The sequence below is a fragment of the Lutra lutra genome, chromosome 3 (genome assembly GCF_902655055.1).
Source record: "Lutra lutra chromosome 3, mLutLut1.2, whole genome shotgun sequence".
NCBI classification, from domain to species: domain Eukaryota; kingdom Metazoa; phylum Chordata; class Mammalia; order Carnivora; family Mustelidae; genus Lutra; species Lutra lutra.
Genome location: NC_062280.1, coordinates 134187263 through 134205598, shown reverse-complemented (window position 1 = coordinate 134205598; position 18336 = coordinate 134187263). Strand labels below are relative to the sequence as shown.

General features: G+C 36.6%; 1 protein-coding gene across 3 annotated transcripts in view; it reads left to right on the top strand.

Moving 5' to 3' along the window:
* Positions 1-12339, top strand: part of TRPC4 (transient receptor potential cation channel subfamily C member 4) — a 203159-nt gene extending 190820 nt beyond the window's left edge. For all 3 annotated transcript variants that reach the window (XM_047723236.1, XM_047723235.1, XM_047723237.1), the window contains 3 exons: positions 8133-8174; positions 8301-8390; positions 10056-12339. In XM_047723236.1, the coding sequence (XP_047579192.1) occupies positions 8133-8174; positions 8301-8390; positions 10056-10778 (855 nt within the window). In that variant the 3' untranslated portion in view covers positions 10779-12339. The remainder of the gene's footprint in view (positions 1-8132; positions 8175-8300; positions 8391-10055) is intronic.
* Positions 12340-18336: the final 5997 nt, after the last annotated feature.

The following is an 18336-nucleotide window of genomic DNA, read 5'->3' as shown; positions in this document are numbered from 1 at the left end:
AATGTGAGGTCTTTGGACAAAATGATAACAAATGATTTTAACTACCTTAGATTCATATTTTCCACTTTCTGATTTTCTCCTGAGCACAGCATAGGGAGGAAAACTGAAACACCATGTCTGTTAGGGTCATTTAGCATCACTCAGCTCTGGGACCTCAAATGGAACACTCATGCCTGACCAGTTGCCACAGAAAAACACTCAGTTAAGCCACTGCCAGAGAATTAGAAACAGTGAATGGATTAACACCAGCTAGCATCACCAGAGGAAAATACTAATGGTACATGCTTTTCAGACTGTATTTTTAGTGCTAATTTATCAAAATGCATTGTTCCTTAATCTTCATGGCTTCCAGTAGGTCTAACAACAAATCTTACGGATACGATAGTATTCATCCATGAGTACGTCCCAAACCCTAATTTACTTCTGTAAAATTTGCTGGCTGGGGCTTTAATTAAGTTTACTTTCCTAGGAAGGGATGTGGAGGAATGCATTGCGTGATGTTCCTGGTGTTTCAAGAGCGAAACCCTGAATATTTGTCTTGACAAGGCAATGTTCAAGCATTTTATATCATTTGTTTTTATATGCTTAAATAGTGTGCTTATAGAAAACAATACATAACTCCACCTGTAAATGAGCCAAACTGCAGTTTTCAAAAAGGGATCGCATCTTGGAATGGCCCCTTGCCTTTTTTCTCATTTTTAAAAGGAGAAGAGCACAGCAAGCTGCAGCCCCTAAGGGATTCACCAAGCAAAGCAAAGGATAAAAGGCATAATTCATGGGCTCAAAGTCAGTGATAGACCAAAACCTGGGAGGAAATGAGAGAACCACGCACTGACAATTGACTGCAGGGAACCAGCTTGGGAAAGGGGAAGTGTGCCTGACTCCAAGTGGTGGACCTGCAGACAATGGGAGATAAAGAGCGAGAAATGTCACAGCCGATTCCCCAGATCCCTTTCTTTCCCAGTAGCAAAACCTGTCATGCTCTAAGGCCGCATGACACTTCTATGGAAATGTGGAGTTCCCTTGCAGCAGCAGAAGTTCCTTTGGTCTTTTCCTTTATCATTAGTTCTGTGATCCACACACATACTGCCTTTACCTTGTCCCAAAAAATCAAAAGGAATCTGCAAAATCTGAGGTACACCGATGTGGCACACACGTGTGCCTTGGGTGCCTGAGCACAAGCCATCCTGCCAAGGAACATTCTGTATACGCTGCTAGATTTCAGACATAATTTGCAAAGAACTGCTAACTTAAAATGCACATCTTTCTCCAAAATATTATATTATTTTTTTAACACAAATCCGTCAGTTCTGTTATCGGTCATTTCCAGTGATGATTACAGGATGTAATACTTTCCCCTGTGAGAGTAAATGCCTACGAAAGTCAAGTGATCTTTACACGACAAAAAGATAGCTACCATTGTTGATGGTAGTTCCACTGTATAATACTTAATAATGTCACCAATTGACAAAAATTATCACTATGTTTACTGCAAAGAGTACATATATTATGGGTTGAATTATGTCCCGCCAAAAAATACTTTGAAGTCTTAAATTCCAGTACCTCAGAATGTGAATTATTTGGAAATAGGGTCATTGTTGATGTAATTGGGTTCAGAAAGGTAAGTGGAGTCCATATAAGAACATGATCTCGTGACGACACAGAGACAAAAGGAGATCTCCTTGTAAAGACAGAGGCAGAGAATGGGATTATGCAGTTGCAAAGCAAGGAACACCAAGGATGGAGAGCCACCATGAGAAGCTAGGAAGAAGAAGGGAAGGATTCTAGACTCAGTCTCAGAGGAATAGTTCCCTGCCAACATCTTCATTTGAGACTTCTTGCCTCCAGAACCATGAGACAATTAATTTCTGTTGTTTGAGCCACACAGTTTATGGTATTTCATGCCTAAGAAACTAATACAACATATAGCATATGCATCTGTGCTTACTCATTTTTATTCAAAGAAATATGGATCCAGTATTTAACGGTGCTGCCCCTCAAATTAAGATGTTTTGGGAGAAGGAGGCAAAAATCATAGAATACATAGCAGGTGTATTCAAATGTTTCTAAGTATCTACTTGACAGTACATGATAGAAAGAGCAAAGTGTAAAGAGTTCTAGTGATATAGAACTGGCACTGCCATGAGAACACTGTGGTATTGTAGTTACTCACTCAACTCACTCAATTCTGTGGGCCTTACTTATAAATGAGATAATGAGACTAGAACTCTTTGGGAGTTTTGGTTTTGGGTTTTATTTTGTTTTGGCAAGGAAGGGCAGAGGAAGAGGGAGATAGGGAGAGAGAGACTCTTATGCAGGCTCCACACCCTGCATGGAGTCCAACACAGGGCTCGATCTAATGACACAGAGATCATGACCTAGCCAAAATCAAGAGTTGGATGCTTAACTCACTGAGCCACCCAGGTGCCCCTGGGGGTTTGGTTCTAATAAACAACAGATCTGTATCAAAATTTAAAAGCCAGTCTGATTTCCCTTGGCCTTTGGTAGATCCTGGGAAATTAGACAATTAAATTAATTTTAGTGTTAGCCTAAGAAAGCTAATTAAAAAAGAAAAAGCCGGGGCGCCTGGGTGGCTCAGTGGTTAAAGCCTCTGCCTTCGGCTCAGGTCATGATCCTAGGGTCCTGGGATCGAGCCTCACATCAGGCTCTCTGCTCAGCAGGGAGCCTGCCTCCTCCTCCTCTCTCTCTCTGCCTGCCTCTCTGCCTACTTGTGATCTGTCTGCCAAAAAAAAAAAAAAAAAAAAGAAAAAGCCATTATATGCATTCTTAATAGATATATTTACAAATTATCAATGATTGTATTGTCCACAATAGTTTTCCTCTGTTAATCCCGAGAAACGTGGATTTGTGGTTGGATACACTATTGCATCTGGGCATATACTCTTCGAATCTTTTCCTTTAGTCTTAACCTTCCCCCAAAATCCAAAATAGACAGTGGTATTGCTACTTTAATGTCCTCTGTCAGAATCACCAAAGTGGAATTCTTTGTTATTTTTTAATATTACCAACATCTCAGCAGCTAGACTAAAAATTTTTGTCTTCATAAACTCATTCCAGCTGCCAAGCCCCCCGGACTTCTGTTCCCTTTCCACATTCTCATCCCGTTGTGACCCTTGCTTCTCTTCCTTTTCATTCACACCACCATCGGTTCAGCTCACACCCATCCTACCCTTCCGTCATGTTCTGTACCAGCATCCCAACTGATGTCTTATGTACTGATTCTCCATATTCCTCTTTCTTACCCAATACTGCTGCCACGTGATTATCATAGAAGTTCCACTTTTATCACATATCACTCAATTTGTCAAAACCCCAGGTGCCTACCAACCACTGAATTCATTGTGCTTTCCGAGATTCTGCATAAAGAACTCATGCTAACTTTCCAACAAGAACTAATCCCTATATCCTGATTATCAGAGCACATCACAACTGTACTGGTGGAAATCGCCCTAACACGTCTCTCACCCTCCAGCACCAGCATACTGCTGACTGTATTCCAGTCTTATGCAAATCTGAATGTCTGTGCTTCTGTCAAAGTCCCATGATTCTTTCAAGTCTAATCTAAAATCCTGTTCCCTGTTAGAAGGCTGCTGCTAGTTCTTTCCTTAGCCCAATACTACTTTTTGCTTCCCTGTACTCAAAACACATTCTTAAGGCACTCCCCATGGTTTTGCTTGTCTTTTGTTTGTTTTTTTGTTTTTTGCCTTCATCTCTAGACATTCTTGGCATCCTACCTAGTAGACTATAAGCCATTTAAGGGCAAAAAGTATGTTTTATTCATCTCTGGGTTCTTGCAGCTTCTGCCATGGATGGTAACCACCTAATAAATATATCTTAAATTGGCCCCACAAGCTAAGATTCGCAAAAAAGGAACCGACAAAGGAAGATTCACAGAGGTCACAGCAAAAATCCAACATCATGCAGGGATATTCAAAACACTTTCGGGACCTCAAAAAAGATAACTGACTAGCGTTACTTACCTATTAAATTGGCTAAAAACTGGAACACTGGTACCACCAGATGCTAGTATGGATGTGAAGCAATAGGAACACTCATTCATTGCTGGTGGGGAATGCAAAAGGGTAAGTTGCTTTGGAAGACAGTTTGATGGTTTCCTACGAAACTAAATATATTCTTACCATGCAATCCAGCAATCGCACTCCTTGGCATTTACTCAAAGGAGTTGAAAACATATGTCCATACAAAATCCTGCACAAGGATGTTTATAGCAGCTTTATTCATAATTGCCCAAACTTGGAAGCAGCCAAGATGTAGCTCAGTAGGTGAATGGATAAATAAGTTATGGTACATCCAGATAATTGAATATTATTTATTCAGTGACAAAAGTAAATGAGCTATCAAGGCATGCAAAAACATAGAGAAACCTAAATACATATTATCAAGTTTAAGCAGCCAATCTGAAAAAGCCAATACTGTATGATTACAAATATATAATATTCTGGAAGAGGCAAAATTATGAAGACAATAAAAATATGAGTGGTGGTCAGAGGTTAAGGTCGTGGGGGCAGAGGAAGAAGGGATAAATAAGCAAAGAACAGAAGAATTTTAGGGTAGTTAAAATATTCTGTATGAGAATATAATAACGGATACATGTCATTATACATTTGTCCAAACCCACAAGAGTATACAACACCAGGAGTAAATGGTCATGTAAACTATGGTCTCTGGTTGATAATCACTCATCAATCATAACAATGCACCACTCTGGCTGGGGACATCGATCATGGGAGAACATAGAAAAAATTCAGTAGCTTATTCTGAATTCAGGAATTCAGTAGCTTATTTTCTAGTATATGTGTGGGGAGTATGTGGGAAATCTTGGTACCTTCCACTCAAATTTGCTGTGAACTTTAAATTGCTCTAAAAAAAGAGTTTTAATAAAACAAAAATAGCTACAGAATTTGCATTACATCTATCCACGTTTACTAAAAGCCTCCCCTCACACTATTATTTAAATACAAATTTCTTACTTCCACACCTCTATTGCCTAGGTTAAAAGCATTCAACTCTTTTGCTAAATAAAATGCTGCGCTCAAGCCTGAAATGTCAAGCAAATCACACAAAGAGGGACAATTACATCTTCTTTTACTTCCTCTGGGGTAATCCTGATATGTGTCAAATTATTCACAAGTTTTATGGCTCAAGAATATTTTTTAAAAACTGCACTAAAGGGACACCTGGGTGGCTCTGTGCGTTAAGCCTCTGCCTTCGGCTCAGGTCATGATCTCAGGGTCCTGGGATCGAGCCCCACATTGGGCTCTCTGCTCAGCGGGGAGCCTGCTTCCCCCCCTCTCTCTGCCTGCCTCTCTGCCTACTTGTGATCTCTCTTTCTGTATCAAATAAATAAATAAATAAAATAAAATCTTAAAAAAAAAAAACCTGCACTAAATCATGTTATTAAGTGAAAAGGGGAAAAATGGAAAGAGGATGGGGACTAGTTAGTTAACATTAATGATAGATGTCTTAAATCTCTTATCTCATTTAATCTTCAAAATCATCTGGTGCATTTAACTTTACGTTGCAAAATAAAAAATGGGAATGGGAGAGGACCTCAGAGATAATTCCTTGTTCAGACTCAGTCGCTTTCAAACGCAGGTGTGACCCCCTTTAAGTACATGTTCTTAAAGTGACACCCCACCACCTCCCAGATAGTAAGAAAGTAGAGACAGGTGGGCATCATAGTAATGGTCGATAGGAATCAGTTCTGCGGTGCTAACCAGAAAAGGAGAGATTACATAGACAGGAGAGATATCTGAACTGCATAATTTAGTGGTCATCATTTGGTGAATTTATTGCATTCACTTCTGTTTTTCGTTATCCAGAATATGACTAGCTTCATTGGTTCTTATTTTCCTAGGATACTGGAGTTTGGTTGGCTGATATAATCTCACAAGAATACAGATATTTGTGCAGTATTACTATGTAGATGTGTAAGAACACTGTTTGGCAAAAACAATTAACTATATTAATTTATGCTTAAATCTGGGATAGGGATAGGAATAGCTCCTGAAAGTAATCATAGGAAATTTTTTCTATGTTCTGTCAGTCTATTTTGTTTCTTAAAAAAAAAAAAAATTCCCTAGAAAAAAATCAATCTCAGATTAGTTTTTAAAATATAATCTTTGATCTTATATTTGTTTTAAAATTTTTAAATGTGTTTATGAGCAGGTTCTGCTGAAGATAAGACAGTCTGTGCTCTTATCAATACTAAAATGCATCATGATGACTTTCACTTGTTACTTGTAATTTTCTGATTCTGTCATTTTTAGCTTTAATTTTGAATTAAGGAAATTTAAAGTTAAATCTTGACTTCAGGCTGCTCTCTGCTGACTACTTTTTATTGGCTTTTTGATCAAAACAGAATAACAAAATGCAATAGAAGAAGCCCAAAGTAATCAAACTGGAGTTGACTAAATTCTATACTAAATTCAGAGTTTCTATCTACTTAATTGTGGAATATGGGTATCCTGTACAATATTTATAGTGATAGTGTTAAAGAACTTGGTATATAGCTTGTTTTAGTATTTCTGTCCACCTGAAGTAACTTTAAGGAGATCTGGAAGGCCTGTGTCCTTATAGAAGTGCTTTTTGTCTTGGATTTCAGCTAAGCTATGTCTCAATAGGAGTCATATACCTCCATCTTGTGGCTCAGTCATAAAATTCCCATGCTTTCTTTTTTCCAAGATATTCTAATTTTGTAGTAAGTTTTAAACTTCCCAATCTCTTAATGAATACCATAATTCCAAAATACCATATTGAAAATTTAAGATTTGTGTAAAACTGAATGGTAAATAATTAGTGGCTTTTAGGAAGTTAAGCATGGTCTCAGCTGTTCCTAAAAGTCGCTAATAATCATGAAACACAAGTCTATTCTCCTGGCCAACCAGTGAAAAAGCCATTTTCCCCTATTCCCCTAAAGAAAAAAAAAAGTTTCTTTTGTCTTGTTTGATTTTTTTCCTAATGTCATTTCACAGTGATGTATTCACAACTCTTTTTAAAATTCCATTTTATCAGCCTATGATTAAGTATTTAGTTAGGAATAAGATCAAAAGATTTATTTAAATGCTAGATATGTTATCTCTTTGCTTTCTCACAACCTACCAAATTCATTCCTTTATTACAGAAATATTTTTTACTTTAATTAGGTCAGTTTTTTAATTTTTAATTTAATTAGGTCAGTTTTCTTCCTTAAGAATCAATACTAATATTTATTCAACATGCACAAAATGGGAATTATGAAGCTTTTTTTCTAGTATCTTCAGAATACCCATGAAATCTGCAATTATATAATTTTAGTGCCGTTTATTATTTAACTCAATTTATTATGGACTCTTTTTTAGTCATTAAACATCCTTTCTCTTTGTTCTGCACTCCAGAATCACTCTTCTGTGCTAACTCTAGCTGTACTCCCAAATCATTCTGATCTTTTCAAAATGACAGCTGAGACATTTATTTTTTAAAATGATGAATTTATGAGCCTGATGTTTGAGCAGAACTTTTTATTTTTTTGTTAAATCCAACCACCTAATTAAAGCAGCAAGTCCCTTTTAATGTACATCTGATTGAAATTAATGTTGGGGGGTTTAGTGGTCTAACATTGTTTCTGATTACATGTTGCATATCATAGCTAAATTCTGAAGCTTGCTACACTGATATTTATGAAGACCTCCATATTGTAATATGAGCTTTTTACTCTACAGAATTTTTGTTTTTATTTTATATTTCTCTTATTTTTAATTTGATATGTCTCATCTGTGTCTCTTAGATTATTTCAAGTAATTTGGAGTACATATCAGCTATAATTATCTAATTCTCTGTCACCTTCTATTAAAAGAACAACATTCCCATCATTGTTAACTTGGTCTATATGTTCATTGCTGTAGAGATTATAACCTTGCACTTCATTGCTTTGGTTCATTCATTCTTTTGATTCATGTGAAGCACTCTTCAGCTATTGTTCATTGTCTAGTAAAATTTTCACTTTGGAGAAGTGAGGATAAATATAATCTCAATTAAAAGAACAATGAATTATTTTCCAAAATGGTAATATATCACTCTAACTGAAAAGTCAATGCCTCTTTCCTTTTCAGAGGCGAGCTGCTGATAATTTGAGAAGACATCACCAATATCAAGTAAGTTATTCTACTGTATCTTGAAATTTGCCTTAAAATAAACTACAGCCCCTCGTCAGAACTGACTCAAGAGAAAAATCATATTTCTGCACTGAATATCAATTCTTGTGTTTTGACATACCTCAGGAGGTTATGAGGAACCTGGTAAAGCGATACGTTGCCGCAATGATCAGAGATGCCAAAACTGAAGAAGGGCTGACTGAAGAGAACTTTAAGGTAATCATTTTCATCTTCATCACCAAGAGGCGGGTTCCACAGAGCATGGAACCAGATATAGCACATTTAAAATCAGAGCTGGAAACTCAGTCGTGTGTTCTAGCAATCCCATGTGTTGTTTCCTCCTCCTCTCCCTGCTCCACCTCCTTCTAAGATTTATTTATTTTAGAGAGAAAGAATGAGAGCGGAAGTCAGAGGGAGAGAGAGACAATCTCAAGCAGACTCCCTGCACTGAGCACAGAGCCCAACACAGGGGTCGATCCCATGACTCTGAGATCATGACCTGAGCTGAAATCAAGAGCCAGGCGCTTGAGTGACCGAGCCACCCAGGCACACCTTCTTACTTTTAGATTCAAGGCTGTTTAACTATTAAAAAGAAAAAAAAAAGTGGTGAAATTTCTTTTCAAAATATATTGTTTTCGAGCACATTTAATCTGAAATATGGAAGGCACTTATACTTAGAGGCAGAAAAAACCCTAGAGTCCAGTGGCATTTGGACTTGCTGATCCCACCAGCACTCCAATGAGTGAGCTTTAGTTTTTGAAATTTCAATCTGATTTCTGAACCTGAAACATTTAGTAACTAAGAAGCTAAAAGCAACAAGGAAAACCCTGTTTGTGCTCTGCAGTAGAAAATTCAAGGTTTGTGCCTAAGTGTAGCTTACACACTTAGTCTTTCTCCCTTTTTATTTATTTTTTATTTAATTCTATCAGAAGAGATAGGTGGAATGTATGTAATGTATATATGCTTACACATGTGTATAAAATACCTTTGCTATTCTGCCTGAGTTCTTAGAGGTTTTGGAAGAATGAGCAAAGTCAGTAAGATCACAGAGGATCATAGAGGCAAAAACAAGTAAAAAACCCTTCAGAAGAGTGAAAAGCAACAGGTTTCACAAGAGAATAGAGATAAGCAGCTGCTTTGGTAAAAAGGCAGATGAACTGCAAAATGTAAAGCACAGGTTGGAAGTTGTCCGGGATCTGAAATATTCTTTGCAGCCACAACATCCAGATTTTGTAGTTGAATGATTCATGATGTGTTGGGAGATTGGCTGGAGGCAGGAGGCCACCAGGAAGGCCACAGTCAGGTTAGGGCTGTCAGTTGTCCGAAAAGATTAGGACTATTGAGAATTCAGTTGTCCAAAAAAAAATAAAAGTAAAGGATGAATCTAAGAAATGTTATCTGATTTGAAGCAATTCGTGAGATTTAGTAGCTCACCCAGATGCTGAGATAAATTCAACTCCAAGGTGGCAAACTATTGAAGGTAACTGTCAGCCCGTAGAAGGGCAGACGCCACTGTAATTACTTTGTTTTAGATAGCCTTTGGGACAACAAAATGTGCTGATATTAGAAATCTTTTTTAAAAATGCATCCCTGAGAGAACAAGAGGTGCCTTGAAAGCAGATGAAGCTTTTGGAGAGGAAGCACTTGTTTCTTTTTGCATGAGCTCAGGGAGTCTTCACGTTACCACAGAACTCCAACAGGGAAATTAGCAGGAACCAAAATGACTCGAGTACCAGGGAGACAATCGCAGCAGAGCGGAACCCTCGCTCTTAAAAATGAGTGAAAACACATGAGAACCCTGTATGAAGCGTGCTCATGATGGTTCCTAATGTCTCTTTGTTTAGGTCCTAAGCTAATTTCGTCATTTTACATCCCACCTAGGAACTAAAGCAAGACATTTCCAGTTTCCGCTTCGAAGTCCTGGGGTTGCTACGAGGAAGCAAACTCTCCACAGTGCAGGCGGCTCAGGCCACGAAGGAGTCCTCCAATTCGGCCGACTCGGATGAGAAGAGCGATAACGAGGGCAGCAGCAAGGACAAGCGAAAGAACTTCAGCCTGTTCGACTTAACCACGCTGATTCACCCACGATCAGCAGCCATTGCCTCCGAAAGACACAACATAAGCAACGGCTCGGCTCTGGTGATGCAGGAGCCCCCGAGGGAGAAGCAGAGAAAAGTGAATTTTGTGACCGATATCAAAAACTTCGGGTTATTTCACAGACGATCCAAACAAAACGCTGCTGAGCAAAATGCAAACCAAATCTTCTCTGTTTCAGAAGAAGTCACTCGTCAACAGGCCGAAAGACCAATGGAGAGAAATATTCAACTGGAATCTCGAGGGTTGGCTTCCCGGGGTGACTTGAACATCCCGGGTCTCAGCGAACAGTGTGTATTAGTAGACCACCGAGAACGGAATATGGACACCCTGGGCTTACAGGTGGGCAAGAGAGTGTGTTCCTTCAAGTCGGAGAAGGTGGTGGTGGAGGACACCGTCCCAATCATACCAAAGGAGAAGCATGAGAAGGAAGAAGACTCTAGCATAGACTATGACGGGAACCTCACAGACACAGTCAGCCACGAGGATTACGTGACCACCAGATTGTGACACTTGAAGGAGGAAGCGTTGGTCATGCATATAGATATTTTCCATAGTGCTCTGGGGAGGGGGAGAATTAGCAAAAGCTAACTTACACTTTATATCATTTATCAACTGTGGCATAGTAACGCGTAACATGTTTAACTGAGGCAAAGGCTATCAGAAACCCTGGTTTTGTAACCAGCTTTTGCTTTCACAATTTGATTTACCCATTTTTTAGGTTGACGTTAATAAATGCACCGTGTATCTTGTACTGTTGCAATAATCCACAGGAAATTTTTAGCTCTCTTTTTCAACTAAAACAAACGCAACTTATTCATGTGGTAGTTGACTCCTATGATAGATATTTTTATATGCAAAAAACAATGTAGCTGAAATATTCTAGCTTTTCATAATTTTTTAGGGTCTTTAGAGATGGTTACTCATCAAGGACTTTTTAGGCAGCCTTATAGTGTGGCTTTAATACACAAATATTACCAAATTATTTCTTACCATGTAAATAATTACAGCACAAATTAAAGTAAGCAAGCCCTCTTCTCATGGAGTCAGGATTAAACTCCCTCTTAAAACGGAAGTCAGGTGTACTTTGGAGTTTTAGATGGCCCAATTTTTACTTTCAGTAAGTAAAATAAATGTTTGTCTTCATAAGTACTGACAATTGATGATTTTTTAATGAGATTTTGTCATGACAGAAGTTTTATTTCAACTTTTTTTTTTAAATGACCTTTTTTGGGTTCAATTACTAGTCATTATAAATACCAGGCTTTATGAATAACAGAATTTCAAAACGTGGCAAAAGTTCTCAGTGCTAGAAAAGAATAACAGTAAGTTAGAATAGTTAATGCACCTTAAACAAAGCAAAATGATTGCATTCTCATAATATCCAGATGAAAATAAATTCATTCTAAACTCTGAATCTAAGCAAAGTTAAGTTGTATTTTCAATCAGTGTGACATTGTTGTGAATTCAAAAGAAATACAAAATCCTCATGGTTTCCTCATCTTTCTTCCAGTGGCTGGTATATATTTCTTTAAAATTAAACTCACCCAAAATCATTATTAATTTTAGCAGTAGATACAGATATAAAGCTTTCCCCAGAGGGACAACATTCTTAATTACTTATTTCTTCTATTGTTTTCAAGGTAGTCTAGATTATATTGCACTCATTCACAAACCACTAAAAACAAAGTGTTTTTACCTGATATAAAAAGGCACTGGAAACTTCATAAAGTTTAAGTTATATAACTTGTGTCTATATAAGCCACCATGGAAACAGAAGTTCCTTCACCGCATACAATTAGCATGTATTTCAAATCATTAGAAAAATGCTGAGTTTGTTTTACTTCAGAAACTACCTCCATGGACTAGACAAATTGTACATGATTTAGCATTGACCCAAAACTGCATAGTTTCTGATTACCATACATGGAAAATAAGGAATAACATCAGTAACAGTGCCATCCACTGTCCTATACGCAGGGCGAGAATCAACACCTATGTACTACTCACAACAATCCTCTGAAGGAGCTCCTATTCTTTTTTTTTTTTTTTTTAAAGATTTTATTTATTTATTTGACAGACAGAGATCACAAGTATGCAGAGAGGCAGGCAGAGAGAGAGGAGGAAGCAGGTTCCCTGCCGAGCAGAGAGCCAGATGCGGGGCTCGATCCCAGGACCCTGGGATCATGACCTGAGCCAAAGGCAGAGGCTTTAACACACTGAGCCACCCAGGTACCCCAGGAGCTCCTATTCTTATCCCCACTTTATAGATGACGAGAGTGAAGCAAGTACTAATTGGGTAAAGGTGCACAGCTGATGATGGAGCTATGATGGGTCCTCCAGGGCCATACCCTTAATTACAATATGTACTCCCTCTCAGAACATAAACAGACCAAGCAAAAATGTCCACTTAGAGGGGTTACTGTTGCTATTTCTGAAAGGACGTATTATGAGAGAGAAAGAGTTTGGTAAATTCCATAAATCTGTGTTCCCTCTTGTAAAGCAAGAGGAAAGCAAAAAATTAAAGGTACATGTGATTTTTTAGACTCAATCATATTGTAGAAGTTAGTATATTTAAAATACATATTTGGTATGAGACATCAGAATTCAACTGGAAATACTAGATTTTAGTTTTCAAATAAGCTACAACCCAGAGGCACTGAGATACTACTCTTTCCTAAATCTGGTTTTGTCCTCCGGATAGGGAAATGGGTCTGGTAGGTTTGGAGAAACAATAGGGCTAATGCCTGTTCTTACTGCCTCAAGCACACCTTTATCTCAAGTATGTTAGGACTCACAATAAGCCCTGGGAATGGCAAAACACCCAAACTGTTCTAAGTTGGACAGACATTCGGTAGTTAGGGAACACAGACCTATTCTCAATACTTGAGGTGTTTTCCAATGATTCTATTTTGCTGCTTCTGTTATTAATACTGTTATTTCCAAAGTAAAAATCATATACATCATCATTATACATAATTTCCAGAACTTAATTTCAAATGTCCTCTGTTCCTTCAAATACCACCACTGACAATAAAAGCAACAACAACAAAATATGTTCCCAGGAATTTATTTCTAACAGGGATTAGGGTGCTGATATTTTACAGGGAAACATGGTGATAACAGAGGGATTTATTTGGAGCCAGTAACCCCCTCCTTCTCATGTTCTGAAAATGATGGTTTTTAACAACCCTCAGATGTCACCGACAGATGCATTTATAAGTCTAAACAAAATATCAGATATTGTTAGTATAATATGTTCTAGGATTGAACATTATTCTGAATAGAAGGTGATATTAAGTAGCATTAATGAAGATGAAGAGTAGGGAAAGAATAGGAAAACATAAACAGCAGATTGCAAAATAGAAGGATGATATTTTTTGAGGTCTTTAAATGAGTAATTTGGGGTCTCTTTTCATTTCCATTCATATTTCTATTAACATAAATTCCTAAACACCAAAGAGGGGTTTGACATCGCACCTTCATTTGTATAAATACTGTTCCTATGTTTCATGTCATTTTGACCTTGTTATTTGTTGCTAATCTTTACTTATTTATTGCCAGGGTTAGGTGGAAGAATGTCTAAAAAATTCAGTTTAACTTTAATAGAATAGGTTATATTCATAGCACTTCATTTATCACCTATTTTGGAAAACCCATTTACAAGAGAAAATGCTATGAAGATGTACTTCACCATTTGCAACTGATGTATTCCTGAAAATATCTGTGTAAATAATTCTGTATCAACTTCAGTAGGGAAACTGGCTATGTAAAAAAAAAAAAAAAAGTAGTGAATTATTTTGTAAAATGATGAATTATTTTTCAAAGTGATAATCATCCTCAGAATGTAACTGTTTCATAAGTTGGATATTTGTATATCAAATTTTCTTAAATTAGATATTTTATTTATCAGCTGGCAATTAAAATATTGCAAAAGCATACCCATTTTCTTGCCTTGACCTAGATAGCAACTCAACATACTTTAGCAATTGAACACACAAATCCAAACAATGAAATATCTTGGATAACCTTTGAGGTGTAAAGAAAGGAAAAATCTCATATTATTCTCAAAGAAGCAGTCAATTTCCCAGTCAGTACAGAAGGAATAACCAGTGATATAAAAATGCACTCTTCTAATATTCAGTAATCCTTACCAATTCTGGGATTTAGTGGAGTGAATGACTGTCCAGTCCCATGACTTTTGGTTGAAGAGTAGACATCAAGCCCTGAAATCTGTCCATTCTTAGTTATCATGAATTGTGTTTGTAGCAGAAGAGTTTAGACAGAACCCTTAAAATTTAATCAGCTAAGCAAAAACCACCTGTGTGACCCTATCAATATGTTTACAATGACTTAAATTTTTAAAAAGCTAAATTTATGAATATACTCACCATTTGGAAAATTATTTCTTCAGTTTAGCTTTATTACCATTTTTCTTTGTCTTATAGTCTCCAAAATTCAAACCTCCCAGTAATTTACATTTAGAAATTCCTCTTATAAATCTCCTTAAATTCAATTTCAAATATATTATTCTAATTATTTCACAATATATTACAATGAACTTTGTTTATATAATGTTATCACATGATTTTAGAAAATATTTTGGAATATATTAAATAAGTTCTCCAGAGATAAATGGAGAAACTAAGGTTCAAGGCATTTATGGCAATTATCCAAATTTACCCTGCTACTCAGTGGTTGAGTTGGAGCTTAAAGAAAAATTCTTCATGTAGATACACAGATGAGATACCAGGTCATAAATGTCTCAACTAAAATGAATTTTTTTTTTTTTTTTGGAATTTTGTCTTCTTTGCTTTCTCCTTCAGTAGAAAATATTTATAGTCATTCAAACTTTCCACAGCCCAATTCAGAAGACACTACCTTTTCCTCCCTACAATATTGTGTTCGTGGATTTTTTCAAAAAGCTGGCATCTTACCATTTTCTAAGAAATGGTAAGTTCATCATGTTCACTTCAACTATAGGTTCTGTGATAATTCTATACACATTCTGGTAATAATAAAATGTCTGAAATAAAATTAAACCTTCTCAAATGAAAAACGATAGAGCTGGAAAATATGAAGCTAACATGAGATTGAGACGATGAGACCAGGGCCTAATAGGGTCATGCTGTCACTGAGTTGGCAAAGAGTGAAGTTGTCTCTGCCAGTGAAATTTACCAGTAGGAAAACCATAAGCTTCCTCCAGAGCTGCACTGTCCAATGCGGTGGCTACTATTGACATATGGCTACTAAGCACCTGAAATGTCTATAAGTGTAAAACACACACTGGATTTTAAGGACTTAGTATGAAAACAAAGCAAAATATCTCATTAATACGTACATTGGTTACATGTTGAAATGATAGTATTTTGGATGCATTGGGTTAAAATATATGAATTAAATTAGTTTCATGGTTCTTTTAATTTTTTGATGTAGCTACTAGAAAATTTCTAAAACACACATGTGACTCGCATTTGGAAATTGCAGTGCATTTCTACTGGACAGTGGTGCTCTGGAGCATCTCTATTTGTTTTACTCAGTTCATGTATTTCCACCATTTGAATTTCATAGGTGAAACTTATGTACTCAACTACTCAAACATATTGTTTTCGTTCAATTAAAATTTGCTGTCTCTCCTTGATTCCCAGTCTCCTAATGGAATCACTGCTAATAATTTGCTGTTTTTCATGTTTTTCCTTGCCTTTGCAAATATATTAATATATATTATAAAATACACATATAATAATATATTAATATATAATTTATAATATAAATAAATACATAAATATATGTATAGGTTATGGGTTGTTATTGTTTTTATCAAGAATGGGATTTATACTATACCTATAATTTAGTGGCTTATTTGTTTTTTATCTAATAGGGTATCATGGAAGACTTTTCTAGAGCTATTTAATATAGCAGAGTTATTTGAACCCACTCAAAAAAATTCATTAATTGTTTTTATCTATTGAAATATATTCATATCCTGTTGCTAAAACGTTATTGGGTCAACCATAAGGTTTTGAGGAGTACTTGAGAGACAACGTCTTTCTAAAGGGCTAATATGCTCATTTTTATCTTCTATTCACCTTGCAGAGCTATTTTTCTTGTGATTAAGTAAAGAGTCCATAGTATGACCTTCAAAAAGTGGCCCACTTCATGGGCCAGCATCATCCTTTCACACACACTAGACCTTAGCCATTCTGGATTTCTTTTAGGTATTTAACACCTAATATTTCTCTTTCCCAACATTAGCAAATCCTGTTCCTCCAGCCTTAGATCATAACTGAACCAAAATTTTATTACTTTAAAGAATTTTCTTAAATCCAGACTTTTAATTAATTGTAATTGATCTGTTTTTATGGTTTCCCTTACGTCTAATTGTTTTACCCAATGTCTTTTTTCTTAAAGATTTTGATTTCCTGAGCCTGCAGATAATAAGCCAGGTTTCCCCGCTCTGGGAATAAGAGGTTATCTGCATTGACTTTCTTTCAGGGTGTCAATATAGTTAAAGGTTTAATTTAGTCCCAGGAAATAACTTAATGTGTTACTTCAACTTTCAGAATGCAAAATGCCCTGGTGGTCTAGGGAAAAGCTGGAAACTGATATTTTTACATACCTGCTATGGGGGAACTGCAAATCCAGCATTGAATGCACTCGTTTCCATCTCACCTGCTGATATTTGAAACTTCTGGATGGAAATGTCCATCTATCTCTGAAATACTGAACTATGTTATATCACCTTCCTAAACTTAGAAGTACCAAAGAGGAATGTAGAAATGTAGAAGAAATAAAGGCACCAAAAAACATTAAGTGAATAGTTATTTCCTCTGTTTTTTTAATTCAGTTTTTTTTTAAATTTTGAGATCATTATAGATTCATATGCAGTTGTAAGAAATAATATAAGGATACTTCACATACCAGTTACCCATTTTTCCCCCAATGGAAAGAAACATGTTTCAAGACTACAATATGAAATTGCAGAATATTGACTGATCTCATTCAGTTTTCTGCAGTTTTCCTTATACCTGTGTAGGTGGTCTTGGGTGTATTTAGTTCTACACAATTTTATCCCATGTATAGCTTTGTGTATCTACCACCATAGTCACATACAGAGCATTTCTATTGCCACAAGTATCCCTGATATTGCCCCTTCTCAAACCACATCCATCTCCTAACACTTCCCAATTGCAAACTTCTGAAAACCATTAGTTTGTCCTCCATTTTTATAATTACATCATTATAACATTGCTATACAAGTAGAATCATACAGTATGTAACCTTTGGGGATTAGCATTTTTCACTCAATATAATTCTCTGCAGATTCATCCAAGTTGTTCCATCTATCAACAGTTTGTTCGTTTCTTATTGCAGAGTCCTATTCCATGATATGAATTTACCTAATTCAACACTACACCATTTGAAGGATATTTTGGTTGTTTCCAATCTTTGGCTACTACAAATAAAGCTACAATGAACATTCATGTACAGTTTTTTTCTGTGACCAGGACTGTAATTCCTGGACGGTACAGTAGTTGCATGCTTAGTTTGTTTGTTTTTTAAGATTTTATTTATTTATTTGACAGAGATCACAAGTAGGCAGAGAGGACAGGCAGAGAGAGAGGGAAGCAGGCTCCCCGCTGAGCAGAAAGCCCGATGCAGGGCTTGATCCCAGGCCCCTGGAATCATGACCTGAGCCTAAGGCAGAGGCTTTAACCCACTGAGCCACCCAGGCGCCCCGCATGCTTAGTTTTATAACACACACACACACACACACACACACACACGGCCAACCTGTATCCCAGTGTGGTTGTATTACTTTATATACTCACCAGCAATGTATGAGTGAGTCAATTTCTCTGAACTTCTGCTAGTGTTTGGTGTGGTCACCAATTTTTATTTTATTCATTCTGATCATTGTGTAATGATACTTCATTGGGGTTTTAATTTGCATTTCCCTGAAGGTTAAGTGATGTTGAACACCTTTTGTGCTTATTTGTCATCTGTATGATCGTGAAATTTCTGTCATGTCTTTTGCACATTTTCTAATTAGATTATTACATGTGTG